The 18,670-nt window shown below is 40.1% G+C and overlaps 1 protein-coding gene across 5 annotated transcripts in view; it reads right to left on the bottom strand.

Annotated features, from left to right (window-relative positions):
* Positions 1-372: 372 nt before the first annotated feature.
* MAK (male germ cell associated kinase) overlaps positions 373-18,670 on the bottom strand; it is a 49,652-nt gene continuing 31,354 nt past the window's right edge. For 2 of the 5 annotated variants that reach the window (XM_045007592.1, XM_045007593.1), the window contains 3 exons: positions 15,478-15,609; positions 6,305-6,412; positions 373-2,406 (listed from right to left, as the gene is read on the bottom strand). In XM_045007592.1, the coding sequence (XP_044863527.1) occupies positions 2,252-2,406; positions 6,305-6,412; positions 15,478-15,609 (395 nt within the window). In that variant the 3' untranslated portion in view covers positions 373-2,251. Of the gene's footprint in view, positions 2,407-6,304; positions 6,413-12,607; positions 12,699-12,767; positions 13,687-13,726; positions 13,865-15,477; positions 15,610-18,670 lie in introns of those variants that run through there. The other 3 variants (XM_045007596.1, XM_045007595.1, XM_045007594.1) reach the window with 3 other exon arrangements.

Here is an 18,670-nt window from a genome sequence, read left to right as displayed (position 1 = left end):
AATATTGGGCTTTATTTTTTTTGTTGTTGCATTTATTAACCATTTTTATGGCGTTTACACTCACATTTTTAAAAGCAATGTTCATGATTTCGAGGACACGCATGCTTTAACAGTTCAGTACATTCAAGGCATCATCATGTTTGGGTTATGGTTGTTTGACCATATCAGCTGCTAGTTTCATTTGCATGGCTGTAAATATGTTCTGATCACATAAAAGCAGCAGGTGGCATGTATATTAATGACAACAGATATTTTAGTTTTTCAGAATCTCTTGGCCTAAGTGACTTTTCACAGGCCATTTATGTTTTTTTGACTTAACTATAAAAAAATTGTTTAAAAAACAATAAATAAAGACTGTAAACCACTATCTTGTAATCCTGAGAAGTGATCTTTATTATGAAGTCAGTGCTTTCCAATTCACAGTGCACTAATGAACCAGGCCTGTTTTGAAAGTCTGTCTGTCCTTTAGTAACATAACCAGTAATTAAATAGCATATTAAAAACTGCCTTTAAATAATACAAGGAAGATTAGTTTTGAAGGACTGACAAACCAGTAAAGAAAAACACAACATAGGATTGAAGTCCTCTGTAGTAAATACTAATCAGAAATTCCTACATCACACTACAGATACTATTAACAACTTTTCCAGTATTACATTTTGACATTTTATTTAGCTACTATTTAGGGTGAAGTTTTCATAGCAAAATAGTTTACTTTTTATGGCTAGTCTGCCTCTGATTAAATTGAGCACCTGTAAATTACATAACCACTGGATTATGGCAAATTAGGTCTACAACAAGAACTAAAAATTTTTATACACTCATAAAATCTATACAAAATACTTTTTACAATACTTGGATCAATCCATAACTGTACTTTTAAAGGTATAAAAATTGAGTGCATACACATTTAGGACTTTAAAATGGCAGATTTAATGTAGCTATTAAGTCTACAATTTCTACTTTAAATGCAGGTTTTAACAGCACACATCCCAGGATAACATTTTAAAAAACCCCAACAGCTTCTTGGAAGATATAAAGTCCTTGATTTAGCATATTAAAATATAACCTATTAGAAGAAATGTGTTGTTGATGGACAAGTTTATAGATCTTTGACTATTGCATACCTCCTACTTGCATCAGAGGAGTTTGTATACTTATTAGAAACCAGGAGTTGGATCCTTACTTCAATAAGGAAAACAATCTTAAATTTTTTCTTCCACTAACAGTCTCATTTCCAGTCTTATGTAGTTTGGTGAATTTTTGTAAGTAGTGGGGAATTCTATAGTTTAATTTTATAGTCACTAAGAAAAGACACTACAGTTCAATGGGAGTTAACTAACCAGTTATCTAGTATTTTGGTGAATTAGCCAGTCAATAAGCCAAATATACTGCGTAACTGATTCTTTGTAACCTCATTAAGACTTCAACTGGGCAATGTGTGTGTGTGTGGGGGGGAGCTACAGAACTGTGGCCTAATCTACACATAGCTTAATTATAATAGTAGTTTTTTTTTAAAGTCTTAGGGTACCTTGGCCCCATGACTGTAGCATTCACTACTTGGTAAGTTGTGTTCCCAAACTCCCATCACTACACTGCTTAGGGCTAAATAATGCAACCCTTTCTCTTGTTGGTGAGTACTTACACACAAATAGTTCCATGGCTTGCTTGTAGGAGTAAGTACTCACCAATGTATACAATTGTGCAGAGACTATCCCTAAGGAAACACCAAACACATCTAGCTCAGTGCTGGGACCTTTGTTTAGCTAGCAACACAGCATATCTTTCTCCTCAGAACACTATTTGTGCTTTCACTGTTCAACTTCATAGAAAGGAACTTGCACAAGGAAGCAGCATCCATTCAGAAGCCAGTTGTTACTTCACAAATCACCAGTGCAGGATTACTCATATAGGACAAATTAAAGTCAAGCAATTTTAAGTGTACGGGGCAGCAGTTGAGTCTACAGAAAGTTTTCTAATAAAATGTACACTTTTTCTATTAGTAGTTCAAATACTCAATTTTGGCAAGATGCTATATACATTATTTCATAAAATCCCATCTTTTAGCCAGTGTTTTGAATATTGCTATGTAAAATGTATTTTATTACCTGTAGAAGAAATAAAATACAAGATCTCCAGTCTTTCTATTGTTGCACAGTCTTAACAGAAATTAAGGGAAATATACATTTCATATTCCCAGTGTAGGATGACAATGTAGCTTGCATGAAAAGTGCACCATGAGACAGGGCTTCTATCGATGTCCTCCATATTTGGCCACCCAGTCTGTTCTTCCATGTACTGGTTGAATTGGAGGTGGGCGGGTCAGGATATTCATGTTTTTTGCAGCTGGATTGTAAGTAGGGCCTGGTAATTGAGCACGAGCAGCTTTGGTTTTCCAAGAATAATCTGAAACAAACAAACAAACAAAAGGTCAGAAGCAGTGGGGATGAGAAGTTACATCTCTCACCATTTTAAAGGAGAAAATATCCAAAGCTTAACTATTTCTGACTCATGGAATTAAAAGGTGCTAATAGTCCTGTGCTGTTCTCAGTAGAAGGTTGTTCAGTGCGACTGATCGTGAAATACTAACTGGGTTACTGCACTTGCACAATAAAAGATCTATTAAACTAGGCAGTGGTGGCTATATAAGGTTTCTATCAAGTCTAAAGCAAGTTTCCCAAAGTGTCTTAGGCTATGGCTACACTTGCACTTCAAAGCGCTGCCGCGGCAGCGCTTTGAAGCGCTAAGTGTAGTCAAAGCGCCAGCGCTGGGAGAGAGCTCTCCCAGCGCTGTCCGTACTCCACCTCCCTGTGGGGAATAACGTACAGCGTTGGGAGCCGCGCTCCCAGCGCTGGGGCTTTGACCACACTGGCGCTTTGCAGCGCCGCAATTTGCGGCGCTGGAGAGGGTGTGTTTTCACACCCTGCTGCAGCGCTGCAAATTTGCAAGTGTAGCCATGGCCTTACCTTACATGGATACCAGAGAGGCAAATATATTATGATGTGTCTTACTGGCAACTTTCAGCTGACAAACACTTTTTGGGGGGGGGCAATGGTCTCTGTTAAAATGTGTTGAGATTGAAATTTAGTTCAAAATTGGATCTTACAGCATATATACACACACATCTGCACTGTGGATACTGTTGTCACTGAAAATGGGTGTTTACTCGTCTGATAACTGTCTCTCTTAACTTGTTTGAAAATGTTAACTTTTTTTTATTGAGTGCTGGTCAGATTTGTCAAGAATCAAAATGGCCTCTGCTGGAACACTCACCTCTCCTGAAGACCCTCTCACTTTGTACTTCTGTGACTCTATTTCCTTGGTTCTCCTCCTCCTCCTTAGCTGAGAGCTCCTACAGTATTACTGTTGCTGGATTCTCTCTCTCTCCTCCTTTCCCAACCCCCTGTTGATGTTCTCAAGCTTTGTCATTGATCTTCCTATTTTTTCACTCTACGTTTGCATCCGGGTGATCTCAACTCCTATGATCTCTCATATCACCTCTTTCAAATTTACCTCTGCATCCCTATTCTCTCAGTCCAGACTTCCCTCTCCATGTTTTTCTTATACATCCTTTTGGATGTTTTGCCACTTCTCAAGTGTAACATGGTTAAAACGGAACTAAAAACTTTACTGCTAATTCAATTCTCTTCCTTTTTTTTTTCCAGTGATCATTGTCAACTCTGTGCTCCAGATCACTCAAGCTCACAACTTTGAGGATATTTGTGATTCTTCCCTTTCTTTCCTTTTTTCTTCCCAGCCATAGCTCATCACTCCTTCCTCTACAACATTCCTCATATATGCCCTATCCCTTTTACTCCTACCACTAAAATATTGTTCCATGGCTTGGTGCTTTCCCATCTGGACTACTGTAACCTACTCTCTGGCCTTCCTAATTCTCTTCGTTCTATCTATCCAATATGAGGCAGACAAAATAATCTATTTTCCCTGCTGCTACAGCCAAATCACACTTCTCCCATTTGAATCACTTCACTTGCTCCCTGTATTTTTCAACATCAAGTTTCAACTGCCCTACACAGTTGAGGATTCATGCATTTAGCAGAGGCCACCCCAAGGAAGTGAAACTGGGGGACATATCTTCCCCCAAGTACTATTTCCATTGTGAATTCTATTGGCGATAATGTTGTTCCTTTTAGCATTAAATACTGCTCTGTGCCTTCTACCCTTCCCCAGAGAGGAGGTTAGTGGCAACATGGCTTCAAATTGAATTCTGTTGGCAGTGGGGAAGGTGGCCAAGTAGTCATGTATAAGGGCTGGCCCTTTGCGTGTATGACTTATAGTCTGGGAGCCAAATGCAAGGTTTTAGCAGTTCTTTGTTTTAGCGTCCATACGTTTGTTTGTGGATTCTGATTTTCAAAACCCTAAATTCTAAGACCATGTCACTGTTGGTCATTTTGAAATATGAGCACTTATTACCACCTCCCATGCTGATCCACAAAACCAGGTTACAATGAAACTACTTTCATTGAATTTCAATTTTTTTTTTTATTAAAACTTCACACTAATAGTTTATTATGGAACATGATTACCTAGGAGGTACATATGTTATTTCTGTATTTGTGCCTATATTAGCAGTATAACTGCTATAATGCCCCCTCCTCCACCAAAGCAAGACACAAGACATTCCTCCTGGCACAACCACAGCATGCAGAAAACCACCAAACAGATCAAGAAGACTGACACGGCAGAGCCAATCAAATACAATTTACATATTGAGCATTACAGTGGTCCAAAGAAAGCCAGACATGCCCATGGAGGCAGCGTGAAAATTTGTGTCACCCTTAAAGGGGCTTAATCATAGAATTAGCACAGTGGTTTTCTCCAAGATATACTTGCTTCTGCGCCTGACGAAGTGGGCATTCACCCACGAAAGCTTATGCTCCAATACTTCCGTTAGTCTATAAGGTGCCACAGGACTCTTTGTTGCTTTTTACAGATCCAGACTAACATGGCTACCCCTCTGATACTTGCTCCTGAAGGTTGCCCGGAGTTCAATGGATAAAATATATAGCTTTGCTGAGAGCAAGGATGCGCTCTCATGCAAAAAACCAAAGCTGTATACATGCCTCTTACTGACATGACAGCACCTGAGCCAGACACAATGCCGACAGCCTTTTTGGCTGGTTAATTTTAGCTAATTTTTTCTTTACCTTTTAATGTCACTGATGGTAACAATATATGATAGGCAGAATAAATGAAGACATGAAAATAGATGAGAGCACAAATATTTTTGAAAATAAAAGGAAGCAACAAAAACAGAAGCTTATGTTATGGGGAGAAGAAAGTAATGTGCTACAAAAATAGTAGTATTCTAACCAGAAAAGTTAGAGAGAGAAAAAAATGGTTAGGGCATCCAGTTCATTAATATCTATCTGCCAACACAGTACTGTCCCCTACAGTAGGTATTATTACGATTTTGTTCTAGTCTAGTTTTAAATGTCCCAAACAATGGGCTTCCTCTACTTCTCCACAGAGATATTTCCATAGCCTAATTCATTATTAATTCATTCAATATCTTTCTAGTGCCCAGAATGTGATGTCTATTACAGATGAGATGAGGTAACAGTTATATGCAGTGAAATTTTGTATTGGTCTTAAACTGCTAAATACATAAATACTGCATGATAAAATAACAGTTCCTTTCACATATGCTTTAATACAAAGCAGAACTACATCAACTGTAGTTATAACCAGTCATTTATATTACAGAAAACAGAAGTCAGACAAAATAGCCTAGCTACGTTGAAATGTTCTATTAACACAGCAGCATTATTCTTTGTAATATTCCACTCATCAAAGAATATATTCTCATCTCAAAGCCCAAGGATTTACATGACCAACTCCCACACAATGAGATAAAAATACAACAAAACCCATCTTAAATGCCCATACAAGGAGACCAGTTAAAACAGGCTGTTTAGCAGAGGGTCCTTTATTTAAAAAATTATGAAAAATAATGCTGAAAACTTTGGGGCTACTTTAAGATGGAAGCTTAAAAATTGGAATTTATTACTGATACATGTACCTGACCTTGTTAGTGGAAGGTCCATGCCATTTTGAAATGGTAACCAGTCAGATCCTCAGTAAATGTCGATCAGCATAGCTTCATTGTGTTATGTCAATTTACATCAATTGATTTACACCATTACAGATCCAGTCCAACATATCAAGTGTTATATATATATATATAAACTCTTAAAAACCCTCCTTGGAAATTATGGGAATTGAATATCATTCCCTGTGCTTATGGTGCAGTACATGATAAGGTTATGGAGATGCTCCTTACCTGATGCTGATGCACCAAGAGGAGCTAGTTGTATCCTTTGTCCAGCAGATCCAACTTCTTTTTTATGAAAGGAAGGGATATATCCTCCAGACGGGTTGTAAGCAGCACCTACAAAGCCAAGATTTTCATAGAATCATAGAAGGGATAGCCAAGATTTTCATAGAATCACTGGAAGGGACCTTGAGAGGTCATCTAGTCCAGCCCCCTACACTTGTGGCAGGACTAATTATCTAGAACATTCCTGACAGGTGTTTGTCTAACTTGCTCTTAAAAGTCAGATGATGGAGATTCCACAACCTCCCTAGGCAATTTATTCCAGTGCTTAACCACCCTGACAATTAGGAAGTTTTTTCTAACGTCCAACCTAAACCTTCCTTGCTGCAATATAAGCCCATTGCTTCTTGTCCTATCCTCAGAGTTTAAGAAAAACAATTTTTCTTCCTTCTCCTTGTAACAACCTTTTACATACTTGAAAACTGTTATCATGTCCCCTCTCAGTCTTCTCTTTTCCAGACTAAACAAACCCAGTTATTTCAATCTTCCCTCATAGGTCATGTTTTCTAGACCTTTAATCATTTTTGTTGCTCTTCTCTGGACTCTCTCCAATTTGTCCATATCCTTCCTGAAATGTGGTGCCCAGAACTGGACACAATACTCCTGTTGAGGCCTAATCAGAGTGGACGAATTGCTTCTCGTGTCTTGCTTACAACACTCCTGCTAATACATTCCAGAATTACGTTTGCTTTTTTTGCAACAGTGTTACACTGTTGACTCATATTTAGCTTGTGGTCCACTATGACCCCCAGATCCCTTTCCACAGTACTCCTTCCTCGGCAGTCATTTCCCATTTTGTATGTGTGCAACTGATTGTTCCTTCCTAAATGGAGTACTTTACATTTGTCCTTACTGAATTTCATCCTATTTACTTCAGACCATTTCTCCAGTTTGTCCAGATCATTTTGAATTTTAATCCTATCTTCCAAAGCATTTGTAACCCCTCCCAGCTTGGTATCGTCTGCAAACTTTATAAGTGTACTCTCTATGTCATTATCTTAATCATTGATGAAGATATTGAACAGAACCAGACCCAGAACTGATCCCTGTGGGACCCCACTCATTATGCCCTTCCAGCATGACTGTGAACCACTGATAACTTTGGGAATGGTTTTCCAAACAGTTTTGCACCCATCTTATAGTAGCTCCATCTAGGCTGCATTTTCCTAGTTTATTTATGAGGTCATGAAAGACACTATCAAAAGCTTTAATAAAGTCAAGATATACCATGTCTACCACTTCCTCTCTATCCACAAGGCTTGTTACCCTGTCAAAGAAAGCTATCAGGTTGGTTTAACAACGATTTGTTTTTGACAAATCCATGCTGTTACTTATCACTTTATTATCTTCTAGCGGTTTGTAAACTGATTGCTTAATTATTTGCTCCATTATCTTTCTGGGTACAGAAGTTAAGATGACTGGTCTGTAATTCCCTGGGTTGTGCTTTATAGATAGGCATTATATTCCAGTCTTCTGGAATCTCTCCTATCTTCCATGACTTCAAGAATAATCGTTAATGGCTCAGATATCTCCTCAGTCAGCTCCTTGAGTATTCTAGGATGCATTTCATCAGGCCCTAGTGACTTGAAGACATCTAATTTGTCTAAGTAATTTTTAACTTGTTCTTTCCCTATTTTAACCTCTTCTGATCCTACCACATTTTAACTGGCATTCACTACATTAGACGTCAAATCACCACCAACCTTCTTGGTGAAAATCGAAACAAAGTAGTCATTAAGCACCTTTGCCATTTCCAGTTATTATTTTTCCCCTTTCATTGAGAAACAGGCCTACCCTGTTCTTGGTCTTCCTCGTGCTTCTAATGTATTTGTAGAATGTTTTCTTGTTACCCTTTATGTCTCTAGCTAGTTAGATCTTATTTTGTGCCTTGGCCTTTCTAATTTTGTCCCTACATACTTGTGTTATTTGTTGATATTCATCCTTTGTAATTTGACCTAGCTTCCACTTGTAGGACTCTCTTTTGATTTTTAGATCATTGAAGATCTCCTGGTTAAGCCAGGGTGGTCTCTTGCCATACTTCCTATCTTTCCTATGGAGTGGGATAGTTTCCTCTTGTGTCCTTAATAATGTCTCTCTGAAAAACTGCCAACTGTCTTCTATTGTTTTTCCCCTTACACTTGTTTCCCATGGGATCTTACCTACCAGCTGCCTGAGTTTGCTAAAGTCTGCCTTCTTGAAATCCATTGTCTTGATTTTGCTGTTCTCCCTCCTACCATTCTTTAGAATCACAAACTCTATCATTTCATGATCACTTTCACCCGAGCTGCCTTCCACTTTCAAATTCTCAAAATCAAAGCTAGAACAGCCTGTCCCCTGGTAGCTATCTGCACCTTCTGAAATAAAAAACTGTCTCCAATACATTCCAAGAACTTTTTGGATAATCTGTGCCTGGCTGTGTTATTTTCCCAACAGATGTCTGGGTAGTTGAAGTCCCCCATCAAGTCCTGTGCTTTGGATGGTTTTGTTAGCTGTTTAAAAAAAGCCTCATTCACCTCTTCTTCCTGGTTAGGTAGTCTGTACATTGATGTACAAAGTTTTAAACTTTTGAGCAAGATTCAGGCAGCTAACAGATCTTTACTTGCTCTTCATGGTCACTTTAAAACTTATTCATGGTACAACAACCCTGCAAAGTATCAATTTTATATAAGAAACTGATGTCTGTTTAGAAAATGTATGGGTGCATCTTTACTTAGAGTCTAGCTAGGATGCAAAGGTCTGATCTACAAGACAAAGTTAGATTGACCAAAGTCGACTTGTTTCGATCTAATTGTACATATTGTCTGCACCTAAATCTCTCCCCCACTGATCTAACCACTGCATTACAGTGCCACAATAACACCACTTCACTGAAAGATCAAAAACCTGGTCCACCTTCCATTGACACAGTGTGAGAGTAGACATTGAATCACATGTGTTGACCCTAACAGTTCTCCCGCAGCTGTCCCACAATGCCCCTATGCCTGTGCCAGTGGTTGCTCTGGTCACAGTTTGGAACTCCACTGCCCAAGAGATAGAGACCGGAACCCACCCTGTCTCTTTAAAATCTTCAGCATGTTTTTGAAATGCCTTTTCCTGATTGCCCATGTCAATGAGCACAACTACAAGCTCACTTCTGTGAGCATGCAATCATGCCCCCGCCCCACGCCCCCCGAGCTACTAGACACATTCCTGCCTGGAGCAGGAAAGAAGTCATGGATCTCCTTGGCCTGTGAGGAAAAGAGACTGTGCAAGCACAGCCACAGAAACAGACATCTATGAGCAGATTGCACAGGCTGGTCTCAGCTCTATTGTGCCCTCTCCACACCTCCATGTACAGGAGTCAGCAAAAGTGGTACTCTTTCTGCCAACCTCCTCAGATCTCCATTCAGGCCAGGGCTGAGAGCAGCTGAAACAATACATAGCTTCCCTACCTCCCCAATCCATCCCATACCAAAACGCAGATCAATAAAGAATGACACAAAAGTCCAGATGAAAGATAAACCTTTAATAAAACATGTCCCTGTGACATTACCCAGGGTACAATCTGGACTGTTGGATAGCACATCCCCTCAGTTCTCCAGTCTGGGGTGCATTTTACACTGCTTCTCTATGAGAACAACCACTCTCACACACAGTCTCCAGCATGTAAGTTACCCCCAGCTATACTGCAAGAGTGCTTCAGCCAGCCAGCCAGCCTGCCATTCTTGAATTATACTTTAGAGCAGCAGTCCCCAAACTTTTGAGGGTCATGCCACCCCTCATCCCTGTCCGCACCCCCCGGCCTCTTGGAGCCGGTGCTGGGAGTGGGGCTGCAGCTGGTGGGTGGGGGGCAGGGGAAACGCAGAGAAGGATAAGGGCACTGAGGCTGGGGCCGCAGCTGGGGGAAGGTCTGGGTCTGGGAGCAGGGCTGCAGCCAGGGGCCAAGGCTGGGGGTGGGAACGGAGCCACAGTTGGGCGGTGGAGGGGGCTGGAAACTGGGCCCACAGCCAGGTGCAGCTCCACTCCCGACCTTGTCCACAGCCTCGGCCACGGGTCAGGAATGGAGCCGTGGCCAGTGGCCGAATCTGGGGTGGGGGTGAGAGTAGAGCCGCACGAAGGCTGGAGATGGGGCCAGGCAAATGACCAGGAGCCGAGGATATGGCTGGAGGCAGGACCGGAGCAGAGCTCGGGGCGGGAAGGGGCTGGGTGGCACTCCCTCCCTGCCCCCCTGGGGGCTGACCCACTGCACCCACCCCGGACATTTCTCCACACACTCCTGGGGTGGGGTGCCCCACAGTTTGGGGACCTCTGCTGTAGATCAACACCAGCAAATTTCCAGTCCCAGACTTCCCCCAGATATCTGCGTCCTATACTGCCCAGTACCCTCCTGGACAATACAAGCTCATGTAAAGTCCGTCATTTCATTAATAGACTCGTCACGGCATCAGCATGTGTAAGGGTGTACCAGGATGTGACCCCTGCCCCTCACAATGCATGCATGGTTCCTCATTCAGGGCATAGCCATTGAGCCATCTGAAGCAAGTAATAGGATAATCCAAAAATATGAACAGCTGATATTATATTCCTTAGGTATTATGAACCAGTTCTGCCAGGAAACAGTCCACAGGCTCTGTAATGCTTGCAGTGAGTACGGTGTGAGACGTTCTGTTTCACATCCATATTCTCCACACCATTACACTAGTGTAATTTCACTGCATTAAATGCAATTACATCAATGTAAAATCAGTGTAACCAAGTGGAGTTGCTCTGCACAGTTGCAGCTAGCATCTACTTAGCAAGCTGCAAAGGTATAAAAGCACTTAGTGTAAATGCATGTGCGTCTCCCCTAGAAAACTTCAGACCCATTTTCCAGCAATAGTGCAGATACACAGGTGGCTGAATAGAGCAAGTGCTAATGTAGACAGGATTCGCTGCATCATGAAAATGTGCATGTGAAGCAGCCTTAGTGAAGACAAAAGTCCTATAAATGCTGGCACTGTAAGCACGGTGTCATGGAAACTTGCTCTGAGCTTGACAACAACAGGACTCTCTTGTATACACTGATGTTAGCAACTTTGGAACATTTTGGCCAAGTAATTTTAGTGTGCACACAGTCTTTTATAGATCAGAATTTATCTGTAGTACAGAAAAATACTTATACATTTCCCCCCATTATTTTCTCTTCTCCTTCTACTAGGAACTCTGTATCTCAGTGGAAGAACATAGCAGATCAGTACTCTCCCACCACCAAATTGTTAAAAACACCAACCAACATTTTAAATGAATAATTTTATATTCACAAGACATACTCCAAAGCAGTGAGCTATGCAAGGGTGTGCTTTAATACAGCACCAGTGCTGTGGTGCTTAAAGCACTTGGCTGAATGCAGCACACCAAACGCCTATTACTGCAGAAGCCGTTGTGGTTTATTATTATGGTGGTGGAATACTCTCTGGCTTCAGAACAGGACTAGCACCAGGGCACGTAGATTCCAACAAGTAAGACAGACAAATATTATTTAATGAATTTAATAACTATATGGCCAATTTCTGTCCTCAGATTTCCGAGGCTGCACTAGTGTAATTGAGGACAGCCTACAAGGTAGTTTTCAAGTTGGCCTAAGTCCTAGGGAAATTACTGCCCTCCCCTCCCACTGTCACAGGACTGCCTCCACTAAGGACTTGATCCTGAACCCACTGAAGTAAACAGTAGAGCTCCCATTAACTTTAATGGGGCAGGATCAATAACTAAGCATGTTTACTAGAGCGTGACAAATAGACAAAAGATGAGGCCCAGTATTTCAGTATGAAACACTAAAAGGATTCTTTACATATGTTCATACATTTTGAGTTCACCTGCTTGACACAAACAACTATGGGTGAAGTTCACAATGGGGAAAATCCTTTACCCTGCTCCATGTGCAAGTAAACAATCACAGACTGACTGACCCCAGCTGTGTCCTCAATCCCCCTTGCCATTATAAGAGAGTTTGTGGAGCACAGCTCAGTGGCAAGCAGATCCCCTTCATTCCCTCCTCTCACCGTTTCCCTCTCCCCTGCACAGCAAAACCAAAATGATCCCTCTGCAACTGGGATCCCTCACTTTTACAGGGCGGAGGCCACAACATGGAATAATAGTGATTAAAACTGAAACAAAAGTGTAAGATCATTTGGAATATATTATACAAGAGCAACTGTTACAAGAAAAGCAAAATAAGAAAATGCATGACATAACTATGAAACCTGCAAAGAATCATCTATCCCAAGCTATAATTGCCATAAATTACCTTTTGGCTCCTCTAATTTTTCATTCAACCTTTCTTTGCATGATAGTTTTTCAATTGGTTTAATTATGTTTTCTTCTGCAGAGAAGGCAGATGAAAGAAAGAAAGAGGAAAAGGATGAAAAGACAGTCCTTCAGAAAATGTAGATGAAGAATTGATTAGGTGATTTATAAACAGAAATAATGAAAAAACCTGAAATCAAAACAGGTGAGAATGAGTGTTTAAAGTACCTTTATAACTATAATGACTTCAGTCCTATGTTTGCAAAAAGTGGGAAATGCTGCTACTGAACTCACCACCAGGCTTCTACTCAAGGAAAGCAGAATATAATTTATCACCAACATGTTCACAGTAAATATATTAAATCACTCAAGCATGGTTAGCTAGTCAGACTGCAGGCCTAACTGAACCTAACCCTATAATTCTGCATAGAGAGAGTGCCTCATAATTTGGAACTAACTTGCTCTTAAATGGTTATGTTTATTGTTACAATGAGGAAGAGGAAAAATACCATTCCAAAGTAACAAATTTAATTTGGTTATTTCATCAGTTAAGGGGACAACTTGAAATCTAATAAAATAAATAATGACTTTAAAAAGTAGCTTCTATTATACCTGCCTTTGGGACCCCCCGCCAATGTTTGTGTTTTACCAAACATATTTTCATGTGTCTTTCTTAAATGAGTTTTACCCTGGTGGTGGTGCGTAAAAGAGCCAGACAAGATGGACTCTAAAGGAGAAATGGTGAAAATAGCTGTCGAAAGTGCTATCATATGCACAAAGCAAACAAACAGAAAATAAATAGTATTTCTTCTCTAAACTCTTTCAGTTATAACTTTTTATAACTTGGAGGTAACTTTTTCAAGACAGAAGTGGGATTTTTAGGTTGATTGTGTCCATTTCATATGTTTGCATTTCATTATACATTTATATAATGCACTGATTTTTAGTTTATCTGGAACAGAATTATTCAGCTTCATTTCACATTCTTATAGCCTGGAGCTGTGATCTTGTCCGATTTCATAAGCTAAAATGGATTCCGGCAGGTCACTACTAGGACTGGAGACCTTAAAGAAAAACCCAGGTATTTGAGAAAGTAGGTCCACTGGTTCTTTAGATGGCACTCTCCTGTGAATCACTACTGAAGCATTACCCCAGCATGGTATTAAGAGGAAGAGTACTGTTGATTGAAGGGGTCTTCTTTCGATAAAAGGTTAAACTGAAGTCACTGAAAATACCATGGCACTACTTAAAGGAGAAAGGATGGTTCAGGTACTAGTCTGAGACTGCAGACCTGAGTGCAGACTTGACCCTGCTCCACTGAAGACTCACTACTTGCCCAAGGTCAAGTTTTTCCAAAAGTATTTAGGTGCTTAGAGATGCAGAGACGTGCCTAGTGGGATTTTCCAAAGTATCTAACTCCAATTTATTTCAATGGAAGTTAGGTGCTTAACCTGCTTCAGCATTCTTGTAAATCCCACTAGGTGACTCTCTGCATCTTTATGCATCTGAATACTTTTGAAAATCTGGCCCTTTGCCTGTCTGCCTCATTTACCCATTTGTATAATAGGGATAATAGCACCGCCCTACCACACAGGGGTATTGTGAGGATAAATACATTTTGAGGTGCTCAGAAACTATAGAGAAGGGGTCACATAAGTACCTATGATAGATATTTGAAAGAGATGCCCCTCATATTGTGTCAAAAATTCCAGTGTGGGCAATGACCTTCTTCCTACCAAACAGTACCCATGTAATTTCAGACAGATAATATGTGCTTCACTTTCAAACAGAAAAACCTGTATTGTTGATGGCACAGATTGGCTACTACACTCCCCCTTATTAGAAGGGGCATGGCAGTTGCAAGGAAGTGAGACCTCTGCATAGTATTTAAAACTCAAAGATCCTTCAGGCTGAAGACTGCTACAAAAGTTTTAGGGCCAGATATTCAGCTGGTGATGTAAATCAGCATAGCTCTGTTGAAGTCAATGGGGGGACACCTATTCACACCAGCTGAGAAACTGGTTCTAAATTATTACTTTTTATTATTTTAGATAATAAAGTAATAATGTGGTCATATGGTTAGAATACGGGGCTGGGAATCCAAGAGTCCTGGTCTCTAGTCCTGGCTCTGACATTAACTTGCTAAGAGATCTTAAACAAGTCACTTCACCTCTCTGTGCCTAATTTTCCCACCTGTAAAATGGGGATATAGTACGTCATACAGTTCAGTAGTGGTGTGATGCTTAATCAGCAAAAGCCAGACTGCCATCCTTACTCATATTGTGAAGTACTTTACTCCAACAACCTTATTGAAGAAAGCAGGATTACTCATGCAGTAAAGTACTATTTAGTTTAAGGAAGGCTGGCAGGCTCAATGTTTGAGAACTGCTTTGAGATCCTCAAACAAAGCACTGTGTAAATATTGCACATTATTTTTATTATATGAGCTCACACCCAGCATCCTTTTTTGTTTGTTTTTTCCATATGAGGGACTGCTCTTTTACTCAATGTTCCAGTTCAAATTGACTAGGAATAATAAAGTGAAAATACTTTCTTAAATTAACACAGTAAATTAACGGCTCTGATAGATTAGAACTCAAATTCTTCCTGGCAGAGCTTCATAACTGGACTTCTAGCATGTACTTTCTCCACACCCTGACATGAGAATATATACCTTGGCAGATAAATATTGAGTACACTGTTCTTTTCAGGGAATACACATTAAAAAGAGAAAAGCAAGAATACAGTGAAACAACTGTAAGCTAGAAGACCTTACTGAAATTAATTTTATACAATAAAAATTAACACAAAATAATCTGGCATATACAATTGTACTTTTTGTAATTATGAATTACCTGCATTCGTTCTGTTAAAAGACAGACCTCCTCCAGTAGGCCCTAGTGGTTTAGAAAACAATGAATTGTTCCAGATTCCTTGAGAGCCTTCTTTACTGGCTGCTACTAAGGAGACATTCTTAGGGTTTACACCTTGGAAAAGCAATCATTTTAAAGAATGTGAATGTCAATTTCAAAAGACAACATATTAAGCAGTTAATCTTAAGAATGGAAGAACACCTTGACAGTACATTAAAAGTGTTTGGACTTTACATGATGTTACAAAGAACTAAAACTTTTTTCCTATAACTCAAAGAATGATGCACACTGCTTAGGTTTTACAACTGATCACTAAAAAAGACTAGTACAGAGAGAATTGTAATGATCAAATGTATAAGATAAACTTTTAACAGCTTCAGAGACAATTGATCTTCACCTTGTAAAAGTCTGCCTTAATGTGACCAATGTGAGCTACTACAGTTAAATGAAAGTCAAACAAAATACTAAAAATGTAGTAAAGTTTTTATGGACCTCAAGTAATTAACAGCCATGTGTTATATACATAAAAGTTAAAGTATGTGCTACCAGGTGCTGTATTTCCCAAATGAAATATAAAACCATTAAACAGTTACAACCACCAAAGGGGTATGCAAAACATTAGGCTTCCCATGACTAAAAGAAAAATTGGTATTTCTAAAACACAGATGTATTGAAAGAGGTGGATGCGATTAAACAGCATGAAAGCAGCACCCGGATCTAGTGGAATTAAAGTAACAGATAAGTGTCCAGATTTAATATTTAGAAAAACTATTAAATACCATTTTTTAAAAATCTGCCTTGGTGCTATAATTTTCTTACAAGCTGAAGTTGGTTTCTATTTTTGGATGAATATATCAATACACTTCTCATATAAAAAATGTGGCTCTGAACCAGAGGAATATTAGAAATGTCCTTGAAAAAGGAAGGAAATTGAGATTATTTATCAACTGAGCTATCTATAGGTAGAGACACATTTTTTAAAGATTAATGTTCTTGAGTCTTTGGGCCTTTATCTGACATTAAGGAATTGACTTTTTTCTTCCCCACAGGGAATTCACTGGAAAGGCCTCAACTATACTTTTTACAAAGTGAATAACAAACTCATTTCTTTGACAAATGAAGATTATTTACCTGTAACTGAGATTCTTTGAGATGGACTCTGCATATTCAAACTTATGAAATGCTCTGACTAATAGAGCCTGAATGGTAGAGCTCTATCTATCAGTAGCCATTGCAGTGCTCATGCACCTTCCGTATCCCTCCCATCAGTGAACATCCAGGGTCCCAAGGATGAGGTATAAATGGGCATGGTACTCCAGCCACTTCAGTTCTTTTACCTATGACTCCAAGCCCTTTGATAAATAGGACTCCAAGGTAGTGAGGAAAGGCAGGCAGGAAGTGTCAATATGCAGAGTCCACCTCAAAGAACCTCAGAGGCAAATACCTTCATTTTTCTTTTGAGTGTCCTCTGCATACTCCCACTCATGACATAGCTTAAACAGTACTCTGACCCAGGCAGGTGGGATGACAGAATCCTAACTGAATAAGGACTGCAGTATTGCCTTGCCAAATCTTGCATCAGATTTAAATACTATTCCTTAGGATTTAGAAAAGGTATAAACAGAACTCCATGTTGCTGCCATAAAAATCTCTCAGAGGAACATATCTAGAAAAAGCCATAGAGGCTGCCTTCTATCTAGTAGATTGTGTTTTAATTCCCTCAAGAATGGGCAACTCCATCAGTTTATAATCTTCATTAATACATACTCTAGTATTTGTAGAGATATAGCTTTGCCCTTGTTCTTTCTTAGTTAATAAACAAATTTGGGGACAGTCTAAATTGTTCAGTCCTGTCTAAATACCAGGCTAAAGCCCTTTTAACATCCAGAGTATGTAATTTATCCTCTCCATTGTGAGATTGGAGTTTGGGAAAGGAAGCTGATAAAATTGAAGACTAGTTTATATGGCAATCTGAGATCACTTTTCATAAAAATCTAGGGTGTTTACAAAGAACTATTTTGTCTTTATGAAAAACAGTGAATGGTGGATCAGCCGTTAATGCACATTGTTTACGTATATGTCTTGCATAGGTGATGGCTATAAAAACACTGTCTTAATAGACAAACAAAATAAATTACAGCTTGCCAAAGGTTTAAGGGGAGGTCTCATGTCAGAGCCATTGGCCATTGTCTTTGAAAATTTGTGGCAATCAGGGGAGGTCCCGGACAATTGGAAAAAGGCAAATATAGTGTCCATAGTTAAAAAAGGGAAGAAAGAGAACCCGGGGAACTACAGACGGGTCAGCCTCACTTCAGTCCCCAGCAAAATCATGGAGCAGGTCCTCAAGGAATCCATTTTGAAGCACTTGGAGGAGAGGAAGGTGATCAGGAACAGTCAACACGGATTCACCAAAGTCAAGTCATGCCTGACCAACCTGATTGCCTTCTATGATGAGATAACTGGCTCTGTGGATATGGGGGAAAGTGGTGGATGTGATCTATCTTGACTTTAGCAAAGCTTTTGATACGGTCTCCCACAGTATTCTTGCCAGCAAGTTGAAGAAGTATGGATTATAAGGTGGATAGAAAGCTGGCTAGATCGTTGGGCTCAACAAGTAGTGATCAACGGCTCAATGTCTAATTGGCAGCTGGTATCACGTGGAGTGACCCAGGGGTCGGTCCTGGGGCCGGTTTTCTTCAACATCTTTATTAATAATCTGGATGATGGGATTAATTGCACGCTCAGCAAGTTCGCAGATGACGCTAAACTGGGGTGGATGGGGGGAGGGAGAAGAAGTACATACGCTGGAGGGTAGGGACACGCTCCAGAGTGATCTAGACAAATTGGAGGATTGGGCCAAAAGAAATCTGATGAGGTTCAACAAGGACAAGTGCAGAGTCCTGCACTTAGGAAGGAAGAATCCCATGCACCGCTACAGGCTGGGGACCGACTGGCTAAGCAGAACTTCTGCAGAAAAGGACCTGGGGATAACTGTGGATGAGAAGCTGGATATAAATCAGCAGTGTGCCCTTGTTGCCAAGAAGGCCAACGGCGCATTGGGCTGCATTAGTAGGAGCATTGCCAGCAGATCAAGGGAAGTGATGATTCCCCTCTATTCGGCACCGGTGAGGCCACACCTGGAGTATTGCGTCCTGTTTTGGTCCCCCCACTACAG

The sequence above is a fragment of the Mauremys mutica genome, chromosome 2, assembly GCF_020497125.1.
Source record: "Mauremys mutica isolate MM-2020 ecotype Southern chromosome 2, ASM2049712v1, whole genome shotgun sequence".
In the NCBI taxonomy this organism is placed as follows: domain Eukaryota; kingdom Metazoa; phylum Chordata; order Testudines; family Geoemydidae; genus Mauremys; species Mauremys mutica.
This window is presented reverse-complemented; position numbering and strand designations above follow the sequence as displayed.